The sequence below is a fragment of the Rattus norvegicus genome, chromosome 7 (genome assembly GCF_036323735.1).
Source record: "Rattus norvegicus strain BN/NHsdMcwi chromosome 7, GRCr8, whole genome shotgun sequence".
Classification (NCBI taxonomy): Eukaryota; Metazoa; Chordata; class Mammalia; order Rodentia; family Muridae; genus Rattus; species Rattus norvegicus.
In genome coordinates this window covers 44030013-44055075 of record NC_086025.1, presented here as the reverse complement: position 1 = coordinate 44055075, position 25063 = coordinate 44030013, and the positions used below count along the sequence as shown (strand labels likewise).

Here is a 25063-nt window from a genome sequence, read left to right as displayed (position 1 = left end):
CATACTCTGATCTCAATAGACAGGCCCTAGAATTTTATGCTCTTAATATAATTAATTTCACTGCTATAGACATTCAAGATTATGTGGAAGATAAAAATGTGCTTTGTGGTATATTGAATTAATGACTAAACGCCTGAAGAAGAATTTGTGTTATGAAATACTTTTAAGGAGAAATTTAGTTTCCCAAGTAAGTTTATTTCAGAAAATAAATTGGTAAATAGACTTGATAGAGACCAGAGGAGGAAAAAGTAAAGGAAATGAATGAAACTAAAGAATATTCAAAAATTAGTTGGAGTAGTTTATGTTTTTGTTGTGAATGGCAAATTAATATAAAAAATGAACAATATTTCCTTAACTGATACAGTTGAGTAGACATTTAGATTTTCTGTTAACTTAATAATTTGTGCTAAGGAAATATTTTGTTATGAAAGAGCATAAATTAGTTTCTCTTAAAGTAAGAAGAAAGAACTGAGACTATCTTGTCTTTATTTTTTCTTTTATATTCTCCATGCTTTCCACAATTCTATGCTACTGTGACAGATTAATTTACATGTTACCTATTTATGCTAATTGTCTACCAAAAGCATTAAGATCTTGTTAAGGGAAAAAAGAAACAGAATTTTGAGTATATTTTAAAAACGTTGTGTGAAAAAACTATACTTAGGGCAGAGAGGAACGTTGTTGCTTCTCATGCAGCTTTATTGATTCAACAGAAACATGACTTAAAAGTTGAAACTATATCCCATCAACCTCAAAAATTGTTTGCATAAATAAACTTCCCAGGGACAGTACCAGTTGACATGGCAGTCTGGATGGGGGAGATCCCACAGGGCCCTAAGCCCTTGATGAAGGGCTACAAGCAAATAACGGCTATTGAAGGAGGAAGAGTCTTCTCTTGGGACAAGTGTTCTGATGGTTTCTCCAATCGCAGCAGATCAGCCCTGAACAATATGCACACACCTCAGCAGGTTACAGTTATAAAATTCACCTATTTGCATATGTCAATAATGATTAAGGTGCCCTGAATTTGAGGATAAGTGCAAGTGATACAAGAGGAGTTGAAGGGAGAAAAGGAATAGGGAGAGTGTTATAAATGTATCTTCAGTGCTTCTTAAAAGGGGGAACAAAAAATATTCATAGGAGGAGATATGGAGACAAAGTTGGGAGAAGAGACTGAAGGAACGGCCATTCAGATCCTGCCCCATCTGGGCATCCACCCATATTTATACAGCTACCAAACCCAGACAGTATTACTGATGCCACGAAGTACATGTTGACAGGAGCCTGATATAGCTTTCTCCCGAGAGGCTCTACATGAGCATGGCAAGTACAGAGGCGAATGCTAGCAGCAAACCATTGAACTGAGAACAGGGTCCCCGTTGGAGGAATTAGAGAAAGGACTGAAGGAGCTGAAGGGGCTTGCCACCCGATAAGAACAATAGTATCAACCAACCAGAGCTCCCAGGGACTAAACCAGTACCCAAAGAGTACACATGGACAGACCCATGGCTCCAGCTGCATATGTAGCAGAGGATGGCCTTGTTGGGCAGCAGTGGGAGGAGAAGCCCTTGATCCAGTCCCCAGTGTATGGGAAGGTCAGGACTGGGAGGTGGGAAGGGGTGGGTGGTTGGGTGGGGAATCATCCTCATAGAAGAGGGACAGGGAGTGGAGCGGATAGGGGGTTTATGGATAGGAAACTGGGAAAGGGGATAATATCTGAAATGCAAGTAAAAAATATCCAATAAAAGTAAATATAGTATTCATAAAATTGAAATTTATTCTTTCATGTTCTCCTTATCATCATTACTCTCTCTATATTTCTTGCGTGTTCTGTAAAGAGGGTGACCTGTCTTAAGAAAATATATCCTGGGTCTGTTGTAATAATGGAATAACAGACTCATCGGGGTGTTTTGTATATACACATATACATATGCAACAATAATAATTAAGAGGTCATAGATTTGAGAGGGAGGAGGGGATAGGAGAGGAGGCAGATCGGAGAGAGCCAGTGATGGACATGATATAATATAAATATAGATGCATATATGAAATTTAAAAAGTAAATAAAAATAAGTTATGGATTAAAGGAACAGAATTGCAGTTTATCTTTGAATTAGATTTCACAGGTATTTTTAAAATTCTGTGTGAAATTTTAAAGAGATGTTTTAAATATAGTAATTTTAACAAATCATATTCTTAATTTTAGAGAAAATAAAAATGTCGGTACTCAGGAGTCCAAGTCCTTAGAATGTCCACTTGTCTGGCAACACAACATAATGGTTAAAACACTATATATGGCACTGTCTACATCTAGTTCCAATTTTGAATCAATTAGTGTGTTAGCCTTGTAATGTGGAACACTAAATCTTTCAGTGCCTCAATCTTGGATTTCCTGAAATTGGTATAGAACTTGCACACAATTTATAATGGCAGATAAATAAGTACGTGGAATGCTCTAGTACATATTACCCATTAATTAATTTTAGAATGCATCATTTTCTACCAACAAAACTAACATAAATTACTGTCCCCATTCAGGCTTCTCTTGTAGTAGAAATTCTATTTAGAATGGCGTCCTGGGTTTAGCTAAAATGACTAATGCTGAAAGAAAAGCAATTACCTTTGGCTCATCTCTTCGCACACCCATGCGGCCTCTCCTTGGTCTTCGTATTACTTTAGTGGTTCTGTAATCAGACTGGCTGTCTACGAGGGACCCAACTGAATACCGCAACTCAGCGGAGGTGTCTAGATGAGTTCTGAAAAATAGAAAAAATAAGATCGAGTCTTATAAATTAAATTTGCAACTACCTGCTTCTAAATTATTAATAAATCAGAATCTCTCAAGCAAATAAACTTTTGGAAAGAACAGTGTTATTCTTGTCAAGTTGTGGGACATGTGTATCAGGTGATATAGTAAATTTCATTCTTGAATGTAAGGTGCATTTTTTCCATTTTAGACTACACTTATGACCTTGTTTCTTATTACTTTTAGTGTTTTACTACAATGAAACATGCTAACATTAATGGTCAAAGTCAACTGATTTTGTCTTTCATTATTTGTGTGTATTTGAATATTTGTTTGTATATTTTAAAATTTTTAGTTGCTCTTACTGAAAAATGTATCAACTTGTGAGTTCGGAACTTTTATGTTTTATCGATTATAGAGAAATATATTAGCATTTTCCAATGTGCAATATTCTGTTGTCCAATTTAGAGAAACAGTAATATGTTCATTTTACAGTAAATAATCTCATTTTAGTAAATGGCTAGGATTTTAGCTTTGAGTAAATCATTGTTCAAGAGGATGACAAATCTTGGTAATCACACTTGGTGCTGCAATTTGCTTAGAGATGAAGTAGGTGGAAAATTACTATTGGAAAATATCACCGTACTCATTTTCAATAAACATGGTAATAAACTATACTGTAATCTAAACATAGTCAGGCACATTGTCTGTATATAGATTTACAGCAAGGTCGATTTATTTGTGTAATCATCATGATGATAACAAAAGCAACCTCATGCTGTCCTATAAAATGAAATCCCAGATCCATGATACAGAGGTGTTTTCTGTTCGACTCAGGGCTCCTGCTGATTGAAGATACCACCTCTCATCACCCACTTTGAGATTAGAGATAAGCACTTATTAGATATTTGTCAAGGTTTATAAAACTTAGATGAGCTCAGGCTGTTAGATGCCGGGACAGATGAAGATATAACTTAAGGAGGACCTTGTTTTACCGGACGCTTAATGAGATCAAATGAAATGAGGAATCATTCTGCAAACTGATGACACAATATTCTTATAGCAATAAACACAAACTGAAAATCAACTTGTGTATAGTAAATGAGTCATATATAAAAATAAACCAGCCAAGCCATACTCAGAAATACCATAACTCTTTATTTTAGTCTGGTGGATAGACCACTACATTTTATAAACATAAAGATTAAAAATTTTAGTGCCTTCCACATGGTGAAGACTTCACTAGTTCTCCTGAGACAATGGGTGAAAGGATAGAATTTCAGTCCACAAACCACCTACCTCAAAGGAACGTAGGAATATACCACCAATGGCTGTTGTTTGGACACCACAGTGCAGTGTCTAACATTACAATTTGCCATTTTAAAAGTGGCTTTCTTGTTTTGTTTTGTTTTCCCTGAATTCTATATTATTTTAAAACTGATGGAACAAATCAGAACCCACACAAAAAATATAGTGCTTATAACACCCCAAGGTCACATGGCAGTCTGTAAAAATTGGGATTTCCTAGTTTGAAGATTCACTTCAGCTATTTATTCCTTCCCATCCTCCTCTACCCAGCTTAACTGACATTTCCTTCAATTCATTCAACTAATTCAACTCCTCCACTAGCTTACACGTTGTTTCATTTCTGACCCTTTGGACAGCCTAGGGTTTCTGTTGAAATAGTCTCAGCATGTTTTTATGTCTAGCATTCTTTTGAGTTTCAGCTTAAGTGTCCAATTGTCACATGCTATTCCAGCTTTCTTCATAGTTCATCTTTGCAAGAGCCTTTGACATAGCACTTCCCTGTCTCCTTTCCAGAAGCATCTGTTTTAATCACAGCTGGAGCTCTTAGTGTATACCTGTCTGGCAAATGCAGCATGGTTAATAGACCTTTAGAGAAAACATTTGAGCAAACACCAATCTAGAAAGGAACTAAACAATCTTCCTGTAAAAGTTACTGCTTACCTCTGTACACTTTGTCACAATTTTTACCTTGTCTCCTAACAAAAGAAGACAGAGACTATATCTCTACTAATTCTAATTAAATTTTCAAATCATTTTACACAAAAACTATAAGAGAGAATTAGCAAGTCTAAGTTTAAAAAATTGTAATTCATTTAAGCAATGATTTTCCTGGATCAACAATGTAACTATTACCCATTCTTTATAAATGTTTACCTATTATATGGCTGTGCAATAAAACACATTTTTTCTAATATAATTCATTTAGAAAACTTGTGTGGTAACCTGGATATATTATTGTATATACTTATATGAAAAATCTATGGTGAGAATTAGTAAATGAAAATTATTTCCCATGACAAACAGCAGACAGTATAGGAATCTGGACCCTCACATCTATGGTCTTCCCTACAATCTGCTTCCCTTAAATGATGATTTTTATGGACCCAACAACGCTTTCTTTAGGTGAATGCCAAGATGTCAGGCAGTCAGGAAACCTCACTATATTAATAGAACTTTCTATATTTCTCCAACACTATTTCTGAGACATAATATGAAAAATATAGACATGGCATGTGAAAATACTAGGATACATTTGATGTGATTAGACAGCGGTTGCTCTATGCATTGACTCCTATGGTATTTCAATAGCTTTTCCCTGTCATCATCATCAGTATCATCACTATATCTCCCACACTTTGTGAGCACATATCACATATAGTCATGTACGTGATTTTGTGTATCTCTGTGACCACAGGACTGTATTTTTCTAAATTTAAAAGCAGTCAACTATTGAATATTGTGTTAATTTATAGTTCTTCTGAAAAGAGCAAAAGAATGTTTAGTGAAATTTTTGTTTTTTATTTTATTGAATATATCCGAGTGTCTTGTCTGCATATATTTATGTGTCCCATGTAGTTCCCTGCTACCAATGAAAATCAAAAGAGGCAGTCTGATCCCCTAGATCTCGGTGACATATGGTTTTAAGCAGCCACATACTTTCCAGGGAAAGAATCTTTATCTCTGCAGGAGAAATAAATGTTCTTATACCACTGAGCTATCTCTCCGGCCAATCCTACAGAAAGTTTTAGTTTCGATTTTACCCAGTCATTTGAAACACGGAATTTAGGTAACCATTTATTTTACCAAGAACATAATATATGTTATATAGATTGTGTGGTGCCCCTGCACAGTGCTTATAACACCACAGTGTTACAATATGCCATTTTATCTGCTTCTTACTTTTTCTTTCTTTGCTTTATTCTGCTCTGATGTGTTAGTTTTGTTTTTTTAAATATATTATATATTTTCATTTCTTAGAAGCCATTTTACTTTGCAATTAGAGACAGAACAGGGGTGGATCCAGAGGTTGGGGAGGTGAAAAAGAACTAGGAGGCATAACAACAAGGAAACTATACTATAGTCAATATATATTATATGCAAACATTATAATAAAAACGAAAAAGAAAAGGCTAATAAATCCTTGAAATACAATGCAATTTTTCTATGTACTCTGAATTTTCATTTAAGAATTTTTATGCATGTAGAACTGTACACTTGAACACAGAACACAAAAGATTTTCAGTTATATTTTGATAGAATTACTTCAAAAAGGAATTCTAAATTTGGATATCATCTTTGAATTCAGAAACTAGAGTATTAGATTAAATTCTTGCAATCTCTTCTGAGAAATATGAGACCCTTATTTTATGAAAGAAAACATTAAGATATAAGAGAATTTACATTGATGTTGAACCAAAATAAACATTTAACTGAATATTACCTCGATATAGTTGGTTCAATTAGAGAGCCAGTTCTCATTTTCATTTGGTCAAGTTCAGACCTCAACTTCTCTATTTCTTCTGCTAGTCTTTCCTAAAAGTAAAAAAGTAATTAGATGATGGTTACACCCCATGTATCAGCATTCAATTATGGCAAATAAATGGATACTCAAAAAAGAACACGATTTAATTTTATTAAAGGACATTGGATATATGTAATCACAAAATATACTTGTGTTTACCTTTCATTATGAATAACTCAGCAACAGAAATAAACTCCCTGTTAAACATTTGCAAATTTGTGAGATTATTAAAATCATGATTACTTATAGATATGGCATTTAAATTACAAAAGCAAATCACGTAGTTTTAAATTAAACAATACATTGGTGTGAACTAACTGAGTATGATGACTATTATTTTGGTTGTGAACTTAATTACACCTGGAATTTACTTAAAATCCAAGTGCTGGTTTCACCTATGAGGAAGTTTTTTTCTTTTTAATTAATTTATTTGAAGTGAGAAGACCCAGTTTTAATCCAGAATTTTTGAGGTGGGAAGATGCACCTTTGATCTGGGCCACCTCTCCTAATGGCAGCCTACATATAAGACATGGGAGAGGTAGACTTGCTTACTCTTTGTAGGCTTTCTCTCCATCCCTGGCAAGTCCATTCCTCACTGTTATAGGAGCCTATTTCTTCAGGATTCCAGACTGGAGACCAGCTGAGACTTTGAGCCTTGTGACTGAACTACTACTGGATTTTTGGCCCTTCCATTGATAGGCAGCCATTGTTGGATGAGTTGGACCACAGACTGTAAGCCATTCTAATAAATGCTCTCATTTTATCAGTTCTGTTCCTCTGGACATCCCTAATCAATAATGTGAAGAATTTCATTTTTTTTTTAAAAAATCAGGGTTGAAAGGCACATCAGTAAAGTAAAACGGTTGAAACAAAGACCTAGGATAAGGGAGGCACCCAAGAATCAATGGGGATGACCTTAGCTGTCACTCACAGCATTGGGGATATTGAATGTGAAGAGGCCACCTCCTGTATCCAGGCAGAAATTCCAGTGGAGCAATAGGGACAACAACCCACACGGAAAAATTTGACCCAAAATTTATCTTGTCTACAAAAAATTCAGGGGTGGGGGATGGAGCAGAGACTGAGGGAATGGCCAACCAACAACCTGCCCAACTTGAGACCCATCCCATGGGCATGCACCAATTTCCCAATTACTATTAATGATACTCTTTTATGTTTGTTGACAGGAGTCTAGCATGGCTGTCCTCTGAGAGGTTCCACCCAGCAGTTGACTCAGACAGATACAGACACTCACAGACAAAGAATGGATAGAGCTGGGGACTCTTACGGAAGAGTTTGGGTAAGGACTGAAGGCTCTGAAGAGCTAGAAATCCCACAGGAAGACCAATAGAGTCAACTGGAGACCTGGACTCCTGGGGCTCTCAGAGTCCGAACCACCAAGGAAATAACATATGAAGGCTAGACCTAGGCGTCCCCCACATATATAGGAGATATGCAGTTGGTCTGAATGTGGGTTTGGAACTGGGGCAAGGGGCTATCCCAAAAGTTGTTGCCTGTACTTGGGATATGTTCTTCCAGCTGGGCTGCTTCGTCTGGCCTCAATGTGAGAAGATGTGCCTAGCCTCAAATAGACTTGTACTGGAGTGGGGGAGTGTACTTAGCAGGTGCAGGGGAGAGGCACCGGCTAAGAGGAGAAGGGAAGGGCAGATGGGCCAAAGGGTTGTGGGAATAAACCCCTAGGAAGGGGGCAATAAGCTGGTTGTAAAGTGAATAAGTAAATAAATAAGTAGTAAATAAATAAAAGAAAAATGACTGGAAAAAGCACTGATTCTTCTGCTGGCACGTCACTCTGAAGCATACAGATAGCCAAATAAATACGTGCTTTAAGGCTAGAGTGTAGGGGAATGCCAGGGTGGGGTGGTGGGAGTGAGCAGGTGGTTGGGTGAGGGAGCACCCTCATAGAAACAGGGGGAAGGGGGATGGGAGAGTGGGTTTCCGGAAGGAAAACGGGAAAGGGAATAACATTTAAGATGTAAATAAAAAAATCCAATAAAAGGAAAAAAACAGAAAAATAATTTCTTATTTGTTACCTAATTTCATTATTAATGTACAGTAGTAAACACTATTCATGTTTACTTATGAGGAGGGCTATATGTGTTTTACTCAGAATGGTAATGCTGGTCTTCGTGGCCAGGTTAAGTGGCAGTGCAGTGGTGTTTGATATATGTAAATATGAGCTAATTTGGTAACACTGTGGAAAAAAATCAACATGTTAAATCAGAACTTTTAAGTGTCCAGAAGAAAACATGAGTTGGCCTTAAAACACACCATCTTCTTCTTGGAAAAATGCTCAGTAGCGGTCAAAATTAGGAAGTGTTTAATTAATAGTGGCGTTGACCTACATGAGATCAAATAAGCCTGCCAGGGACTGAACAAGACTTACTTCATTCAGGAAATGGTGTAAGTACCTTAAATTTCAAAGATTAAAATCACTTAAAAAATAAACAAGGAAGACATGCAGAAGATACTGTTCATGGTGGTTTATGATCATAGCAACTTTAGTGAACATTTGAATAAGTATAGATATTCTAAGGTCAGTGAATGTGTTTAGCCATATGATATAATAACCCAAAAATGAAGTTTGGCCTAGGAATACCCTTTTTTTGGAGATTGACATTAGCAGGGATTAATGCTTAAGCTCACTTGAAATGTTGGTTGCCTGGGTAGACTGCTGGAAGCTGTAGGACTGTGTAGGTGCTGGGGAGTAGGTTTTGAGGATCTTGCCAGAAGCACACGGAACTTTAAATAACTTAACACTGCGTAACAGGATCAAGGCCAAAATTCACAATATGGTCAGAACTAGTTCACTAAACATGCGGTACTTCCAGCAAAATTCTGATGATTCATCTAGCTACCCATACTTGCATCCGCCCTGCTATTCCATAGGCCTAACCTCCACTTGGACTCACTAAATGTGTCTAAGAGCCTACTAAAATACTGTCCCCTCTGTATGATCTCTATTAACCATTTGGTACTAAAGCATTCTTTTAGCAACACCTGCAATAGTGATGTATGTCAGAGTATGGGCATCCAGGCTGTGGAACTAGGTGGTTATTATTTTTAAATTATTGTAACATTGTATAGCCCTCTGTAAAATTATTAAGTTTACTTTTCCTGTCCCAATTTCCTCTTCTCTATCTCTGCACTGCAGCCAGATCTTTAATTCTTTGTTTCCCCCTTCTTCTTTACAGCCTTTCTATTTCTTTTTTATGTTCCTTTCTTTCCTTCCTTGCTCTCCCACTTCTCTTCCTTTATCCATTTTTGTGTTTCCAATGCCCAACTAGAGGATGTACACTAAGCTGACATTTTAAAGGAAATTTTAATGAACAAGGCTAATGAAGTAAAAACTACATGTTACTATCACCTCGTTAAAGATTTCACTACCTGTGCTTTGTCACTCTATTACCATATCTCTTCCATCCTGAATGTCTGGGCCTCACCAATCTCCTCTTCAGTTTCAAAGTATCACACATATGAGTAACATCCCCCAAACTAACAAGCACTTCTAGCCATGATATGTATTCTGCTCTCTTAGAAGGTCTGCCAGATCATGTGATTGATTGAATCTTTAGTCACTTGCCAGACCCCTGAAGTTTCCTTTAGATCATTAGTGTACTGAAATCGTTACCACGTGTGGCTCGGGACTTTCCCTGGATTGGCCCTTGACTTCTGCCATTCTGAATCACTGCTCATAGTGTATGCTTCTTTTCTTCAGTTCTCAATTACCCCTGAAGTGGGAATATGCTAGAAAATTCTTAATAACACAATCCACATAACAGCAATTACTTTTCAGAAATAACTTCCATAACTCCATAAACTGTAATGAATGTATCTAATAAATGTGATCCAAAACAAAATCATATTTATTAGTAGAAATATTGATTAATAGTGATTTAATAGTGATTAATATAACATGACTTGTTTCCAGAGTTCTGGTTTGCAATGTGTTCAATGCTAAAAACTGTTCAATTTCTACATAAATATGTGCGTTGCTATAATGAGTTAAAACTGTTTTAAAGTCTAACACAAAATTATTTCTATCACATTTATTTCATATGATATTCATCTAGGTGAATAAGATGATGTGTTTTCATAATACCTTATCATGTAAGGACTCTTCAAGATTTTTTCTGAAGGTTTCTGATTCTTGAATCAAAACATTCTATGGAAAAGAAAAAAGGAAGAAGCAATATGCTGAAAATACTTAAATATGTGCATGAATACTCAAGAACCTTTTATGAATCCTTTCCTGGTAAATATATTTCCTGGTTTCTATGGAAACGAAGTTCCATTAAAGCCTTTAAAAGTGACAGTGAACCTTTTGCAAAATAAATTATTAAAATGAGAAATGTTATTTTGCTACACTTGGATAGATAAACAGCATAATTATTACCCCATGAGCTATTATTCTGATTGTGCACAGACTTTATTATGGATGACAAAGAATGAAGCTATTCTTCAACTATTACCCAACCAGTATGCTTTGATTTCCTAATGTGTCAAAAAAAAAAAACGAAATTGGCTAACATTTTGTTAAAACATTTTCCCTAATTATATGTCAATTGAAAATGCCTTTAGAAGATAATGAGTGAAATTCTGTTTAGATTTCTGAAATAATTTTGCTTTGATGTTTTAGTGTTTACTTCTCTGGCTTATTCTGAGTTTGGTCACCATCTCTAACAGTTCTGATTAGTGTGATAGTTTCCAGTTATTAATGTGACAAATGTGATTTTGATTCAATTTTCAGACTGAACATGAGTACATTTCTTGAAACAATGTCATTGGAAATACAGTTTGTAAACCCTCTATCAGTAACAATGATACTCTTCTACCCAACACACCCTTTCTTGCCTTAGCTTTCAATGTTGGTCATTATTAGCCAGATTAAGCACACAAGAGTTTGAAGTAAACCCGTGCTCGATATTTAGTCTTTCTCTACATTTAACAAGTGATACGAACTGAAGGTGTCCTCATGTGTTATGGCATGACTGCGTGCATTTCTTGTAAACATATTAATAAGTAGTATTTATTATGTGTCATCTTGGTATTCATTCAATACATGATGTTATAGCATTTTATTGAAATTATTAACTCACTATCTAAGACCGCATTTAGTATTTTTAGGTAAAGGAGTCTAGATTGATTGCCTTACACAGCACTGAGTACAACGGCCTAGGAAAACATACAACCTAGACGATGTGGCTAAGCCTCCGTGCGCTTCTCTTCCTGTCTGCGACTGTACCTTCTCTTCCAAGGCAGCCATCCTTTCCTTTAGGTGCAGCTGCAGGCGCTCATTGGATTCTGTCAGAAGCCTGTCCACGGTGTCAGATAATCTCTTGTTATGCTCTTCATTCATTTTCTCCCTTTGCCTAGCCTTACATTTTAGAAAAAGAGAAAAGAAATGTATTTGGCACGGTAAAATAAAACTCATCGCTGTTCAAGCTTAATTTTATAGTTCCGTGGGTTTTATACTGAATATAATGTTATGCATATTTCTGATTAAATTTGTAGAAACTATTTCCTTCAAATGCCTAGAACATAGTCAAATGATTTTAAACACAGCTTCTAGCTGATAACATTTCCCTCTTATATTGCTGCCTGTGAATTTAAAAACCCAGCTTTAGATGGGAAAGCTTCATGCGTACTCTTTGAAGTTCTTGATTCTTCTCTTCAAGTTGACCCTCTAGGTGTCTCATACGCTCTTCAATATTTCCATGTCTCTCTTCAGCCTGTTGAGAGATATAAAGATTGGACCTAAAATGTAAGATGAGTTAATGCTTCCCATCCAAATAAACTGAAATAAAATGTAAAGCAAGCTACTACCAACTGCAAACTCAGTTTCCAAACATAAACTTTCTTTAAACAGGCAGCTGAACAGCATTGCTTGAAATGTGTCAGCTAACAAGGGCCTGTTACATCCAAGCATCAGCAAAACACTGGACTTATTTATGAGCAATGAAGTCAGCCAAATGTAACATGCAGACTGTGCATGGTTTGAACACAAACCTGCCATTGTCAAATCTTAAGCTCCTGAAGCACTGAACTGCACAGATGGTCGATTATCAATAAATAAAAGTAACATAATCTTTTATATAAATGAAAAGAAAAAAACTTAGATGGATTCTATTTAGCGATAGAAAGTAAAGTCCAGTAGGACTACCTTCCTACGTATGGAGATCATTTCTTGTAGTTTAGCTTCCATAACATATTGATAATCATCAGATGAGGTAGAAGAGGTTGGATCAGACTAACGAGTCAAGGAAAAGGAGAAGGACATAATTGAAAAAATCAGAACTAAAGACACTGACACCAAACAGAACATAGTACAGAATGCTTAAAATAAAAGTGACGGCAAATTCAATACTTTAATAGACACTATTCTGGTATCTGGTGAAGAGAATGCACTTGATGATTATAAATGGGAGACAATGAGATGCTCAAATCAAAAGCTGGGGACCTGAGGGATGAAGGGTTAGTGACAGCTGGCAATGATGGACTTTGATAGAGTGACTTGAACCAACTCTGGAAATGACATGTAATAACTGGATTTATGAGAAACCAAACACTAGAGTATCTCTGATAGATACTTAAGAACATCTTAGCTTTTGTTTTATCATGTACCTAGAAAAAATACCTGAGGCAAATGTTGCATGTCAACATTGAAAAGTGCTCTTCCTTAGGACTCGGGAGTGTCATGTGTGGATCAGGATTATGTAAGATCGTGTATATAGAAATCCGAGGTAGGGCTAAGCCACAATTATATTATTATGAATATTCTTCTGTTCAAACAGGATTGAGTTTCTTCAGCAACAGTGATCCATGTGAGAGATATTTCTGTACACGATGAGCATGGCCTTATCCTCAAGTGTAATTTTTAAAACATTAAATGAAGAAAAAAAAACCTTTTTGACTTATTTGGAGATGGTAATGTCATAAGGACAAGAAACTTTGTGAATGCTCAAAAAAAACAAAATGACACGAAGGACTATGCCAACGTGTGTCTGCATTGATTTGTTGCAATGCAAACAAAAATGTTTCCTGGAGTGAAAAGGATGCCTGGACCCTTTGTGAGTTGAGGATTGCTTAGCACTGAGGTTAGTTACATGTCTTGCTGTCAGGAAATCACAGGTGTAGTGTTAGCACATGGGACATTGCTGATAGTTGAATTGCATTAGTATGTTATGCACACACACTTAAAACAATGCATCAACATATTAATTTATAATTACAAGTTAAGTAATTACAACACCAAAACAGTCTCATGTCAGTAGTGCAATTTTTACTCTAGAACATATCCTTTGACATATTTTAGCTCATGCCGAAATAGTGAAACTTATTTTAAACTATTTTAAAACTATATACAAGTACTTTGTGAAGTAACCTGAAAAGAAATAGTGACTAGCTGATATACGTTTGTGCTATTTTATACAACAAATTCTAAACTACTCTAAGGAATAACATTTAGCATTTCAAATCTGTTTTATGAAATTAAAATTGAACACACATATATGAATGTCATGTCTCCTAAATTTATTTCATAAACACAGAAAAAAAAATCACAATTTCTTTCCAAGTGTCTTACACAGGCAATGAAAGCTACCATAGTTCTCAAATGGAAACAAATGAGTTTTGTATTATTTAGTTATTATTTTTTTACATTGGCTTAATTATATTCACATGTGCGCTTCTGTCTGTGGGTTAGTGTGTGTATTTGCAGTGGCTTTGGAGGCAAGAAGAGGGTGGCAGTTGAATAGTTCTTTATAGATGATGGGAGAGCTACCCAGTGTGAGTGCTGGGAACAGAACCCAGGTCTTCTATAAGAATTTTCTCCTTTCCACTCACTTATGCCATTTAAACTTTGCAAGTCCTATTAAGAAAAGGTGTAGATAATTGGCAAATGGGGTGTTGGGGAACTGTAGTTTATAATTGAACCTATAGTTTACAGTCATTTAAGTTATTAAAACTAAATAAGACATTGATCCAAAACAGTGGTGTGAATATTTGAACTTCTATAAGTTAGTCTTATAAAGTACAAGTTCTATTAATGTCTTAAGCTTCTTCACGTTTCATGTTTCTTCCTTCGGTAATGAACATGCAGATATTGAGGGATGTCACTTCAGATGCAAAATGCAAGTATTGCCATGTTTAAATTTATTACTGACACTTTTATTAGTGGTAAAATAAATGAAACACCTCATAAAATTCAAGTGGAATTATATCCTACTTGAGAAAAATGTGGATTCTAATTAGAGAAATCGATATAACAAATCATAACAGTGGGAGTATAGAATGATCTCCGATGGTTAATTATACATAAATATATCAAATGTAGTTTTATTTACAGCCATTAAGCAGGAATTCTTAAAGGATTAAATGAGTTTTACCTACTTTCATTCTCCAGTTAGATGATTAAAAAACAAAATAGTCTTATAATACAAAAGGTAAGTTCAGTCATCATGTATAAGAAATACTGGGACCAGGTTTTACCCAACACTACAGTGCAGTGTTACTCTCAGACCTGTCATAGCACGGTTGGACTGGAAAGCATCAATCCACTCTTATTTGTCCTTGAGGGGTTCATCTTGGTTTTACTCTTGGATATTGTGGAATTTTAAATGAGTTAACATTTTAGCAAAATAGTTATAGAAATTATTATGAGAAGCATGTGAATACATAGATAATGAAGAATAGAGTTAGTAAGAGAAAAGACAAAAAAGAAACAAAAGATATAGATCGGTAAAAATAAGACACAGACACACACATACACACCAAATTAAATACTTGACTAGTTGCTGAAATATTTAAAATCTCAAAGGAAAACATCTAAAACTTAGGCTAAGTAGATGTTTTGTAATTTAGGATGGTGGAAAGACAAAGAATAGAAAAAAGACCATTAATAGGAAAGACACAATTCCTGAAAATTGAAATGGAATAAAATGGAAACACTGCTTAGCTCTTCTCTGAGCCTTCTGAGAAAATCCAAGAATGAGTGGAAGAGGGTTGAAGTCACAGTGCTTAGAGGAACTGATTCATCCATAAAGCTATAGACACATCCTCAGCTAAGAGATGCAATCTTAGCAGTTTTAATTTACAAAATAAAACAACTATCCAGTGATGTAGCAACTATCTTAAACGCCCTAAAGTACTTGTAACTGTTAGAAGCCAAATTCATAGGAGGCGGAGAATCAATTATGCACTACTAGAAGAATTTTAAATAATGCTAAATGATTTCTGAAATACTGAAATTTCAGAGTTCTGATAAGGAGGAAATTTATTCACCATGGTAACTACATTATGTACTATGTAATTATAGTTCATGATCCTGTGTGTATCATATTCTAGATGCTAACAAAAGTGCTGAAGTGTTTACAGAACAATGACAGCATTAATGGAGTCAGTTTCTAGAGTTTTTATATCATAAAAGGTGATTTATGACTAATTTAAAGCCATGTAAGTCAATTATTTCATTTTAAATTATATTTTACCCTATCAATGGCTAATTTGTTGCAAGGATTTAATAAATCTTAAACTGTGTTTCTTTAGGAATAAGTTCTAAATTTTGTGTTTTTTTCCAGTACTATAAATACTGATGATTATTCTATCTTGTTTTATAAATTATTTTCTTATTCAATCTCACAGTAGCAAAACTTAAAATAATAACTCTTTATGTTAACTGCTGGTATCTCTCACATTAAAACAGCAACTGTGTATGCCTTGATCTATATTATAGTAATTTAAAATAACTTTTGTAAGAAAAGGTAATAATTTTGACATACTTGGGTAGCTTGATATAACCTAGGATCTATTTTGAAGTTACCTGATCATACATTGCTCAATTTTGAGGTTCTATCATTGCAAAGTAAGAGTGACTCACTTGTATAGTCTAGGACTGTAGAAGAGTGTAAACTTAGAAGTCATACTCAGACTAATGTTTCATCAGATTGTATCTTAATACTCCAAAATTCATGATGTAATCCAGTGCTTTTCCCCTGCCCATCTGTGTGTGATATTTGATTCCCAGTTAACGACTTCCTTTTAACATGTGAATGCCATCAAGGTGTTCATCTCATTCTTTGCTTTTCTAGCAATGATGATTAGTTTGTGTCCCCTTTTCCACCCCTGAATCAACTTTTTTGCATTAATTTGTATAACAAAACTATAATGTCAAGTTCACATATCTATAGTAAAATCAATAAAATAAAAAAGGACTCAGAAAACTGCCACGGTCATAGGAACATTCAGAATGTGTGTGGAGTTTTCAACTGACGTACAATGAATTAGGATATAGTGACAAAAGGAGTGCTTTTCAAGTGAAACGAATGTGGTTTCTATTTGTTCTCCAGAGTTCGAATGGCTTTCTTTGAATGGCTTTGTAGCACAAACAGTTTTAGTTTTAGAATGTACAGTACATGCTATAGAAAAAAAGTTCAACAGTACACTATCCCCAATTTCATTTTTCTTTCCAAAGAAAACACAATTGTAAAGGTACTTTTCGCAACTTAATGGCTTTCAACCATATTTTAACTTTTTTTTCCCTAACAAGGTTCATCATTGTACAGTATAATTGGAATCGATGGTTATTATACTTCTTATTGTTCCAGTAGCAACCCACTTAAACAAAGCTGATTAAATGGTTGTATTTCATATACCTTTGCTGAGATTTTAAATACCGTGATTATTATTGTGTGCAGAAACTACCATAGAAAAATTACTGTATCAACAACATATTTTGCATTTTTTGTTAATGTCAAAATAGGCAAGGCTATCTTTTTACTCATGCAACAATTGTTCAAGTCACTGTTAGTAAGCTATATACAATAAGGAAACAGAATGTTAGGAAACAAAGACAATAAAGATCCAACTAATGTAACTTTCACGTAGCCTGAAGAGAGTAATTATAGACTCCACTTTGATTGACAGTTATTTCTACAAACACGCCTAGGCTGATCTCTTGTGTTTAGTGCAGTACCTTTGTTAGGGCTGCAATTCTCTGAGCAAGTTCTGCCTCTACTTCAGGTAAAGTTTCAGCTTTCCTCATGGTCTGCTGTAACTTTTGCTCAGCCAGCTCAAGACGCTCTTGCAATTGCCTGTTTTTCTCTTCCATCTGAAATGGGAAAGATTAGGGGATCATTTAAGCAATCAGGGGTTAGAGTAGCGAGAACAAGTCTGTGAACTTTGAACTTCAGCTTTTCTTGGAGTCGTAAAATCAACTCCTACCATACTTAACTGTGCTGAGCAAACCGTTACCATGATTTCATGTGTTGTCGATTTTAATTACTTAATTGTTACACAATAAAATAGCAATTATCATGACACTGGCAGCAAACAAAGAAACTTCTAGTGAGTAAGAATTTGAAAAATAGAATATAGCTCAGTGCCAATACTGCAGGGTACCGTCAACACCATCACCACAACAACAAAATGTATATTGAAAATCAAAGATTTAGACTGGCATAAGACAAGGAATATGGTAGCACAGGAGTTCACACTCTAGAGATTGGATGAACAAGTTCTCTGAATAGTCCAGACAGTATTTTAGGATTGTGTCTTATGGGATCTCTGCTTCAGTTCCTCTACTATGCTCTTGTGACACACAAAAAACAAAAAACAATTAAATCATTAGGTGTTAGTGCAAATTTAAGACGTAATTTTTTTTCTCTAACATGGCTAGATCCCAAGTAATTGAGACAAAGACAATTGAATTTATTTAACAAGCCTTCAGGCACAATAACAGAGCATATATTAATCTATTCTAATCCTCTAAACAAATCTAGCTACTTTCCAGCCCAAATCTCCAAATATTCTTGCATTTATTGTTGTGTTGGCTCTCCCTGCTCCATATGTGTTCTTTCCGTGGCTCCTGGTCCTTCACCTCCTGGTGGAAAAACTCTCCTTTTCTTTCTATGGCTCCCCTGGCTAGGATCAGAAGTCCAGCCCAATTATCTCTCCTGCTCCATCATTGACTGAACGGCTTTTGCCTTCACTAAGCAGAGGCAATTGTGGAGCCATGATTGCACATCACTGAGGCAGGAGATTCGTAGACTATGCATTACAATCTCATGTCTGGGTTACAACCAGCTACAGAACCACTGAACTTCGCATGTCTATAATTCAAGGGTAATCTTCCCACAGTGCAAAAAAACATTATGCTGAAAATTAGGAGTGTGTATTTGAATAATACTTCATTTCCATAAGAAGGGTGACAACCACTATGGTCTTATAGGTTGCAACTCCTCTTTTGGTGTAGATCTGGGTAGACCTTCCAGCCTGGACATTCACCATGGGTGTGGCCTTGGGAAGTATTCATGTCTATGATCCTCAGAGCACTGAGCAGGGTGACTGGAACTAATCAAGTGAATGGCAGCTAGAATTAAGTGAAGTATTGGAAACAACTCTTCCTGGTCTGATTCCTAAGATTCAAATCAGTAGTTGCAATATTATTATTTTCATGAGTGATTTCTTTTTCTGTTTTTTATTGGATAGTTTATGTATTTACATTTCCAATGTTGTCCCTTTTCCCAGTTCCTATTTCTCATATCCCCCACCCACTGCTTCTATGAGGATGTTTCCCCTCCCACCCACCCACTCCCACCTCAACACCCTGGCATTCCCCTACACTGCAGAAACGAGCCTTTACAGAACCAAGGGCTTCTCTTCCTCTTGATGCCAGACAATGGCATCTTCTGCTGCATCCTTGGCTGGAGTTATGAGTACTCCTATATGTACTCTCTGGTTGGCAATTTAGTCCCTGTGAGCTCTAGGGGTGTCTGGTTGGTTGGTATTGTTGTTCTTTCTATGGGGTTGCAAACCCCTTCAACTCCTTCAGTCCTTTCTCTAACTTCTCCATTGGGGACCCATGCTCAGTCTGATGGTTGGCTGCAAGCATCTTAATCTGTATCAGTAAGGCTCTGGCAGAGCCTCTCAGGAGCCATCCATATCAAGGTCCTGTCAGCAAGCACTTCTTGCCATGAGCAATAGTGACTGAGTGTTTTCTTAATTTTGTTAAAAATAAACGATAGAATAAAAATGTTACATTGGTACTATCTGAAGTGTTAGACCATAATTGTTCATCTGCTAAAAATATCCTACTCTATGCTTTACGCAAATGGCAAGAACACATACAAAGACCAAAGCAAAATCAGAACAGAGATACTGAACCTGCCGCAAGATGGCTTCCTTGTTTGCCAACTCATTTTCTAGTTTATCATTCATGTCGTGAATGGAGGTAGATTCTCTCTGGGCACTCAGGTAACGCTTCTCCAGAGTTGTGATTCTTTCTTCCATATCTTCCTTCTGAGCCATGGCCTGTAAATAACACTGTAAAAGTCATGTGCAAGTCTCTGATTTCATCCTCATCGGAGCAAACACACACACACACACAAAAATCACAGAGCCTTAGCCCTATGGAGTTTTCTTACTTAAGTCAATATATATATATATTTGTGTGTGTGTGTGTGTGTGTGTGTGTTTAGTGCATATGTATATGTATATGTATATGTATATGCATATATTTGGCTTTTTGTTCCCAAGTAAAGACACAATCATCTAGGGAACTTGAAAGATTGATTATTAATGAAAATTAAAGGATTTTTGTCAAACTGCTAGAGAGCATGGGAAGATTCAATCAAGGATTATAAAATAAGTAACAGAGTAAACATAAGAATTAGGCAATAATATTCTTGAAAAGGAGAAAGTTGTACAGAATGGAAAATATTGTAGAGAACTACTGATTGGATCAGTTATGAAAGTTATTCACAAAGTAATAATAGCAACAATAAGTGTGATTTTCATATAGTTACAATGGGAAAACAAATATAATGTCAAATAATGCAGAGTATAAGCTAAAATCCATACCTAATAAATTAATTAGAAATACTTATAATAGGGTTAAGTAAAATAGAAAGTAGCAATAGAAATGCTCAAAGTAATGAAAATCAGAATTTAGGGAAAATGAGATAGAGAAAAATGAGGTAAGAGGTTTTAAGGGAGCTATGCCCATGTCTCTGTCTCCTCCTCCTCCCTGCCTCCTCCACCCACTGTGAGCCTCTTGAATTTTTTTCTGATGGAAATACATCAATTAGCAATTGATTAAAAGATGATCATTCATGCTGCCCTTAATCTCTCTGTCCACATTGAACCCAGCAGTTCTTTTGGAGCACAGGTACCAATCATCCTTGAGAACTGAAGAGCTTCTCTTGCTGTCATACTTCTGATTTTCTTTGTCTTGGTATTGACCAGCAGTCTATTCTGAATGCTAGTTTGATCATATTGTTCCTTGAATTAAAATAATTCATTTGCTTACTTCTATCTCCTAAGTAAAACATGAGCCATGAAACGCTTGCTTTCTTGACCAGATACATCCTTGATTCTGTGTATTGAGGTATATAATATTCCTTCCAAATGTGTACCTTTCTTTTGATTCATGAAAGTAAATTTACATGCAAATAAGATCTTAAAGTGATAATCAGATTAGAGTGAAACAAAGTAGTATTTGAATAGACCTTAAATTGAATGCTTGAATCCTGGGATAGAGAAGGATAGACAGAGTTGCAGAATTTGAAGTTAGTCTGCCACTCAGCCAAGAATGCCATACCCTGTGAACATTTACCAGAAGCTCAAAGGAACAATGACTGTATTCTTCATTATTGCCCTTGGAGAAAACCTGATCATGTTGAAACATTGATTTCAGAAAAATCCTTAGCAAATGTGAGGAAATGAAGTAGAGTTGTTAAAACAGAAAGAAAAATTGCTGACCAGGTAGGAACACTAGCTATGCGGAGGCAAACCAGAAAAGCCAAGGTGCATGATTAGAGTCCACACAAGGGTAGAAGGAGAGAACTATCTCTATAAAGGTGTCAACTGACATCCACATGTGTGCTGTGATATGTGCACCCACACGCAAGTCACATACCCACACAGTATTATTTAAATGACATTATTACAAGCCAATCACGTTGTATCAATTTGCTATGGCAGGCACATGAAACTGTCATACTATCTGATGACTTCATTTCTAGCTGCCAAAAGTTTTCATTCCTTCCTTGATTTGTTTCAACCTTTCTGACCTTCGGTAGCTAGGGGAAGAATAGTTATTTATGTTAGTATTAAAATATAAAAATATAAACTCAAAGCAACCCATTATTTTGGTAAAAATAATCCAGAATCATTTTATAAAATGTTGCTTGGATTTTACTAGGCTTGGGAAAGCCCAGAAAATAATTATGGTTCTTAGTGTTTAAAAATGTTGATTCATGATCTTTATTTCTTTATTTTATATTTTTCAATTACTGAGTTTATAATTTGCATTAAGTTTCATAAAGATCTCTAGAAATATTTGTTGATTTCATGGGATAAAAGAAAATTCGAAATCAATCTTCCACCTAAAATTTTCTCTCGAAATTTTAAAGCAATATCTTCAGATGTTAAAGACAGTCATTTCTTTCTGGGAAATGGAAGTTGGTGTGGTACACCGTATGAGTAAATGTTGTCCTTTGGTTCGTTTTCACATTCTTTTTGTAGATTATTAATAAATACCATTTAATTACTAGGAAGTGGGTGATATAATAGTTTAATAGTTTAAGTTATAGAGTGCCTAGAGTAGAATATACACTCATTAAATAGATATTTTGCATTAGTGATTACAAACCTGTCCACACTTAGCTGCTCACATCTACTGCACACATTTCCCTGTAGGAGTCAGTGTAAGGAGATTTGGAACTGCACTTTTGAGTCAGTGATTCATGTTAGTGATTCAATTTCTAACTGCAGGCTGTGATACCAAAAATAGAATTGAACTTACAAGTCATAGAAATAGCTTTTCCTGTGAGCTATTTGCAGACTTTAAAGCGAAAGCTTTTCCTTCAGATCCTAAAAGCTGTTATGTAATAAGAAAAATAGCAAAGTTTATACATAACTGGATTATTATAATAAATACATATAGTTTTATAGTAATGGAATATAGTAGACAGAAAATATAATTCATGCCTCGACTAATATAAGAGAGGAAATTATAGCTTCGTTTATTTGATTACTTTGCAGACGTGAGAAGAGCTGTTTATTGTCAAGTAGAAAGATACAATGGCATTATTGACAAAGTAAACATAAACTTTGCTGAGAATGTTAACCCTTCTCGGAATTATGTAGAGAGTTATATGTTACTACCCATATGCGGTTGATATATTTTTGGTTAAAAAGTGGAGAAGAAAGCTAGAGCTTACAACTTCTTTTTGAATAACTGCATTATGTTTATCTCCATCTATTTTTAGAACAAGATTAGTGCAAAGAGCTGGTAAAGTGAAACTTCAATGATTCTTGAGGAAGCAATTATGAACTGTGTTCAGAAGGCATTGACTCGATGTAATTATATAAGTCAGTTTAGATTTATTAGATTTTCCTAATAGACAAAACGAAATTCATTTTAATTTGCAACTTAATGGTGATCCACCTCCTATGGCCCATGTTTTTCCTTAATTAATTTGAGTAGCTTTTACTTGTTCTATATTTGCATCATACAATGGTGCAATTTTTAGAGAGCAAAAAAGAATTATCATGCTCATAAGATTAAGAAATTCACAATATATTAGAAACATATTTAAGAAGCAAAATTAGGACTTGGAGTTTATGTGAGCAGGATTTCCCGTAATTGTGACTTTTTGGAAAAATGACAAGATACTGGTTAATTAATTGGTAGTATATAGTGGCTGAAAATTTGTATGATAGTTGCCATGGAGTAAAACTGTCCTTAGATGGAAAGCATAACCCACAACTAAAAGAGAATAAGAGAATCCATTCTTGAAGCCAAACATGTGTGACCCCAAATTTCATGTTAAAATGTAGTAACAGTTTGATGATTTTTTTTCATAAAACAGTGATAAGTCAAAACACTTTTCATATATATTGTTGGAACATTAGAAAGGAGAATCAAGGACATAGTAAAACTACTGTTACAGGCCTTGAATTCTATTCTTAGGTTTGAAGGGTAAGAAACTGAATGGTCTGTTTGTACATTATAAATGGTTTTTGTAATGGTCACAAAGGTACTAACCCAGGAATGGAGGAGTACAAAATGGGCTAAGAAAGGGCTAAGGATGTCCTGATAATTTGACTCTGGACCTGAACATTTTAACCTTTTGAAATGTTTGTTTTTCTAGTCAGTTCATCTTGCAGAAGGTTCAGTGGAAGGTGTGGTCTCCTTAGAAACTCTCCTCAGAAGTATGAAGATTTGGGGAAGTACAGTAGAGTGAGTAAAAAATAAAATTTGGGGACCTGTTATTTCTATTTCTTCCATGTTCTAGAGAGAGAGAGAGTGGTTAGTTCTTATCGATCCTGAGAAAAGGATGATAGTCCATAGGCCATGAGTAAGGCATGTTACCTCAATGAGCCTCAGGCTGCTCTTTTCTAAATGGGAGTCATTGGGTCCTTGAAACTATCGGCAATTAAGGGGAAAGGACTTAGTTGACTTGTGATAGGTTTAATATAATATTTATCCGAGAAAGCTAAAAAAAGAGGTAAAGAATGTGGCTTTAAAATTAATATCAGAACTATTTTATTCTACATAGTATCCTCTGGGCAGCTATATCTCTTGTTTCACTTCTCTGTATCTCTCTGTGTCTCCCCTGTCTGTCTGTGTCTCTCTCTTTTCCTCCCTCCCTTCCTCCCTCCCTCCCTCCCCCCCTTGTCTGTCTGTGCTTGTGCATACATACTCAAAGTCCTCCTTTATGCAGACAGGCAAGACTGAGGAGTGAACACTTCACAGTTCTTGTTAAGGATGTCACTTCCTACCTACTTCTTACACCTGTACCTAGTTTCCTCGTCCTTACACTTCCATTTGTTGCCAGGCTCTGAAAACATTTGTTTCTGATTGCCTGTCTGAGGTGGATGATGGTATGTAGTCTACTTTTTCAGAAGTCATAACGAAAATACACAGACCTAGGAATTAGGAAGCTTAAAAAGGTTTACGTTGCATGAAAATTGCTTATGATAGGGAAGACCTAACCCATTAAAATACATTCCTAATGAAACAGTCCCTGGTAATATAGGGTTGATGGTTCCTGTCTCCCCTGATTTTTGGTCCCCTATGTCTAGACACTACTTTTATTGAGGAGTTATTTTAAAATGTGAAACAAGGAAAGGAAAGCTGGGCATATTTTACCCTTTCTGTAAGAGAGAGCTAAAAATAAAGTCAATGAGTGGCTAAAATGCAAAGGAAAGAACAAAATCTCTGGAACTACAAGCACAAATTGCTAAAGAATGAGCGAAAGTTCATGAAATGGCATGACAACTTAAAAGAAAGGGATCCTAATATTTCTTACTAAGTCCTGTATGTTATGAAAGTTTGGAGTATAGGAAACCATGAAGAGGAAAGACATATTCACTAACCTGAGCTTATGTGAAATTGTATCATTATCTGACCTTCAGTGAAAATTGTAGGGTGATGTCATTATGCACGTGAAGGCAGGTAAAAAAGG

At 35.5% G+C, this 25063-nt stretch overlaps 1 protein-coding gene across 50 annotated transcripts in view; it reads right to left on the bottom strand.

The window, feature by feature from the left end:
* Window positions 1–25063, bottom strand: part of Ppfia2 (PTPRF interacting protein alpha 2) — a 474298-nt gene that overhangs the window by 71480 nt on the left and 377755 nt on the right. For 25 of the 50 annotated variants that reach the window (XM_063263790.1, NM_001108745.1, XM_063263785.1 and 22 more), the window contains 7 exons: window positions 19755–19901; window positions 17566–17700; window positions 12242–12325; window positions 11839–11970; window positions 10696–10758; window positions 6495–6586; window positions 2621–2756 (listed from right to left, as the gene is read on the bottom strand). In XM_063263790.1, the coding sequence (XP_063119860.1) occupies window positions 2621–2756; window positions 6495–6586; window positions 10696–10758; window positions 11839–11970; window positions 12242–12325; window positions 17566–17700; window positions 19755–19901 (789 nt within the window). Of the gene's footprint in view, window positions 1–2620; window positions 2757–6494; window positions 6587–10695; window positions 10759–11838; window positions 11971–12241; window positions 12326–12756; window positions 12844–17565; window positions 17701–19754; window positions 19914–25063 lie in introns of all 50 variants that reach the window. The other 25 variants (XM_063263774.1, XM_063263775.1, XM_063263780.1 and 22 more) reach the window with 3 other exon arrangements.